The following is a 3,385-nucleotide window of genomic DNA, read 5'->3' on the forward strand; positions in this document are numbered from 1 at the left end:
GCGCCCGCCTGGCCGCACTCACATTCCCGTAGACCAGCACGTCGAAGCGGATACCGAAGGCTTTCATGAGCGTGCGGTACTCGCTGCCGTTCTCCGTCTTGTAGTACTTGGCAAACCTGGGGGCCGGAGGCAGCAGTGGGTCCCCTGGGGGACCCCACTTTCTCGCCTTCCCGGGTGGCCAGCACCCCCAGACAGGGACACCGCAGCCCACAGTGAAGTGAGCGCCCCACCAGGCAGATGAGTCCCGGGCTTCCCCGCCTTGGGGCTCAAGGCCACGCCTCCCCGACCAGCTGTGCCACTCAGGCCTGAGGTCACCCCGAGTCCCCGCCTCTGTGAAGCTAAGGGGCACCAGGCGCCAGGGCTGGGCAGGGCCACTGCCAACTGCTTTGGGCTGGGCCGGCTCCTGCGGGGTCAGTCACTGCCAACTCCCCAGTTCCTCGAGAGTGGGGCGCCCTCCCTTCCCCTCCTGCAGGTGCCAGGGCGCCCTCCTGTGCCTCTGCCCTCAGCGGGCGCTGGCTGTGGGGTGGAGCTGCAGTCTCTGGGTTCCCGCAGCCCACCGTGGCCGAGCGCCCAGCCCCTCTCGACATTTCTGTTCCGCAGCTGGGTCCCTGAGCCAGCACCTTCGGAGGCTGGGGAGGCTGGAGCCAGGGCCCCCAGAGCCCAGAGCTCCGCATGCAGTGGGGACCTCGCTCCTGCTCTGTGCTGACCACCTCGCGCCCAGCAGAAGTGGGCGGGAACGCATCCCCCAAAATGGCCAGTCGAGGTGTGGACCCTAATGGCCAGCCTGCCCAGAGGGGCCTCTTGCTCTGCTTCTGGGCTGCCAGGTTGAGCACCTTCCCCGGCCTGGATTGAATCCTTGGAAGTTATGAATCAAAATAAACCGATTCTCCTTTGAGTTCAGGGTGTCGTGGTTTGTTCCAGGGACAGAAAGTGAATCAGGCAGTGACCGAACCTGGAGTCCAGCTGGGTGTGGGGTGGGGGGTGGGGCGCACATCTACGATCCCAGCGCTTGGGAGGCTGAGGCAGGAAGATTGCTAGTTTGAGGCCAGCCCAGGCAACTAAGACTCTGTCTCAAGGTAAGAAGAAGAAGGCCAGGGACTGTAGCTCCAGGTAGAGCCTTTGATTAGCTTGCATGAAGCCCAGGGTTCCATCCCCAGAATTACAGGGAAAAGAAGAAAGAGAAAGAAAATTGAGTTCATGCTCCTGATTCTGTCAGGAGGCCTCGAAGGAGATTTCAAAGCCGTCTGGAAAAGAAGTGCACGGGGTGGGCAGGCTCCGGGACGCGGCCCTGCCCTGCGGTCTTCAGGCGGCCACCTCCACGCCTGGCATTCACGTCGCACACAGCCCGGGTCCCGCTCAGCCTCACACGAGCGACTGCCCGAGGCCGCCGGCGCGAGAGCACGAGAGCACGCCGTGACACCACTCAGGGCGAAGCCGCGTCCCGGCACCGTTGGGGCGGGAGCTATATTTACCCGGAGCGAGAGTGAGCAGCGCGGAGAGGCAGCAGAGCGGACTTGGTTTTCCTCCAGCGCCTGCCTTCCAAGAGGCAAGAGCATGGAGCCGCCACCCTCTCACCACCACCCACTGGGGAAGCTCGCAGGGAGGCCCAGCTGGGGTGGGCCGGCCCGGCCGCTCTCGGCACCTGCTGGGCCCTGTTCTGGCCTCCTCTCCACCTGGGCCATTGCAGCAGATGGAAGTGAGCTGACAGTGGGTGGAGGAGTCGAGTCGGCCTCCTCCACCCTGCCCGACCCCACTCAGAGCCCACAGGGAGCCCGACGTGTGCACGGAGACCCCATCCCCGACCCACAGTGCACCGTGGCCCAGCGAGGAGGAAATGCTGCCCGCACGAGGGGCTGTTTGTTACAGCCGTCGGCAGGGCTCACGCTGACTGTGGTGGACCCTAGTTCTGTTGTTACAGCGGTCGGCAGGGCTTGAGCGAATTTACCACACACTCCCCAGCTCTGTGGTTCAGGTCGGGGCTCAGGGAGAGGTAATTTGCCAACAGACAGAGAATGAATTACAGTAGGGGCGACCGGACAGGATGCTGTAGTCCTGGGAATTAACCATCTACAGAGGCCCTGGGGGCCGGGTTGGGGTCTCAGGAACTGGCCCTTGTCCCTGGGCAGTCACCCAACGCTGAGCTCTGACCGGAACTGAAAAATGGGCGGACCTGTGGGGAGGATGAGTCGAGGGAGTGCCCCTCCCAAGGGCTGGCTTGTCTGCTCTCAGGTTCCGACGAAGAAAATAATAGCGACTTTTGTCCCAACCAACATGCTCTCCGCATCCTGGGTGCAGGTCAGGAAATGGCCCACCCACCCCTGGGGGTCGGGGCTGCTGCTCCTCCTGATCAGACAGCAGCCGGGGTCAGAGAGGAGAGGGCCGCAGAGGTCAGGCAGCTACAGAGGACTCAGTCGAGTTGGTCCCCCTGTGCTTACTCAGGACGGGTCCCCCAGAGGTCCCGCACAGGCCCCGCCTCTGCCTCCCGAGATGACTTCCGCATCTGCGGCCGAGTCCTTAGAAGCAATGACAGCCAGCACACCAGTTCTTTCTGTTGTCTACTTTCTATCCAATGTCCTTCTGTTCTCCAGCTGGGGAGGGGGCCTTTTATATTTGGCAGGGGGGGTCTGGATAACCAGAGGTATTGGCTGGGAGTAAAACAGAAGAGTATGCAGAGGAGAGCCGTGCCTGCGTCCCCCACAGCCTCCTGAACTACTCTGCCTGGGCCTCTGCTTCTGTCCAGTCCCCCATTCTGACGTCTCTGGCTTTAGTTTTCTTGGCTGGGAAACAGGGCTGGTTTCCCAAGATCAACACCTTGGCCTGGAATCTGAGACACACCACATCTCTTGCCTTCCTCGGCTCACCTGACACATGCTAGACACAGACCTAGGTTTTTGCCCATGCAGTGCTCCTTTCCTCCCCTTTCCCACCTGTCAAACTCCTATTCATCCCTCAGTGCCCAGCTCTTGTGGCCCCTCCTTCTTTCAACATTCAACAGATACTTAGAGCACTCTTAACTGCAGGTCAGACGCTGTGCTAGGCACTGCTGAGCTCTGCTTTCGTGAGAGGGAGAGAGACGCTAATCCTACCATTCCGTAGGTAGCTAGAACCAGAGGGAACGACAAGATGGAAGGACAGCAGCGCCCTTCTTTTCTTGCTTCACAACTTAGCTTGGAATTGGCCATGGGGAGGGTTTGGACCCCAGACAACGGCAAGCAGTGCGGATCTGGGTTCTGCCTCCCTCCGCTCCAGGGAAGGGTTTGCCAGCGCAACCACACCCAGCGAAGCTAGGGATCGGGCCTCGGGCCTCGGGCCTCAGCTGTGTCTGATGGGCTCCATCCGCCCCGCGGGCTGGGCCCCGCAGTCCTTGGCGGAGCAGCTTCCGGTG

The 3,385-nt window shown here is 61.7% G+C and overlaps 1 protein-coding gene across 1 annotated transcript in view; it reads right to left on the reverse strand.

Moving 5' to 3' along the window:
- Positions 1-3,385, reverse strand: part of P2rx3 (purinergic receptor P2X 3) — a 20,325-nt gene that overhangs the window by 1,234 nt on the left and 15,706 nt on the right. Inside the window, exon 9 of the mRNA XM_010608323.2 lies at positions 23-116. Coding sequence (XP_010606625.1) covers positions 23-116 — 94 coding nt within the window. The remainder of the gene's footprint in view (positions 1-22; positions 117-3,385) is intronic.

Source organism: Fukomys damarensis, unplaced genomic scaffold (assembly GCF_012274545.1).
Source record: "Fukomys damarensis isolate Sample0158 unplaced genomic scaffold, DMR_v1.0_HiC HiC_scaffold_27, whole genome shotgun sequence".
Classification (NCBI taxonomy): Eukaryota; Metazoa; Chordata; class Mammalia; order Rodentia; family Bathyergidae; genus Fukomys; species Fukomys damarensis.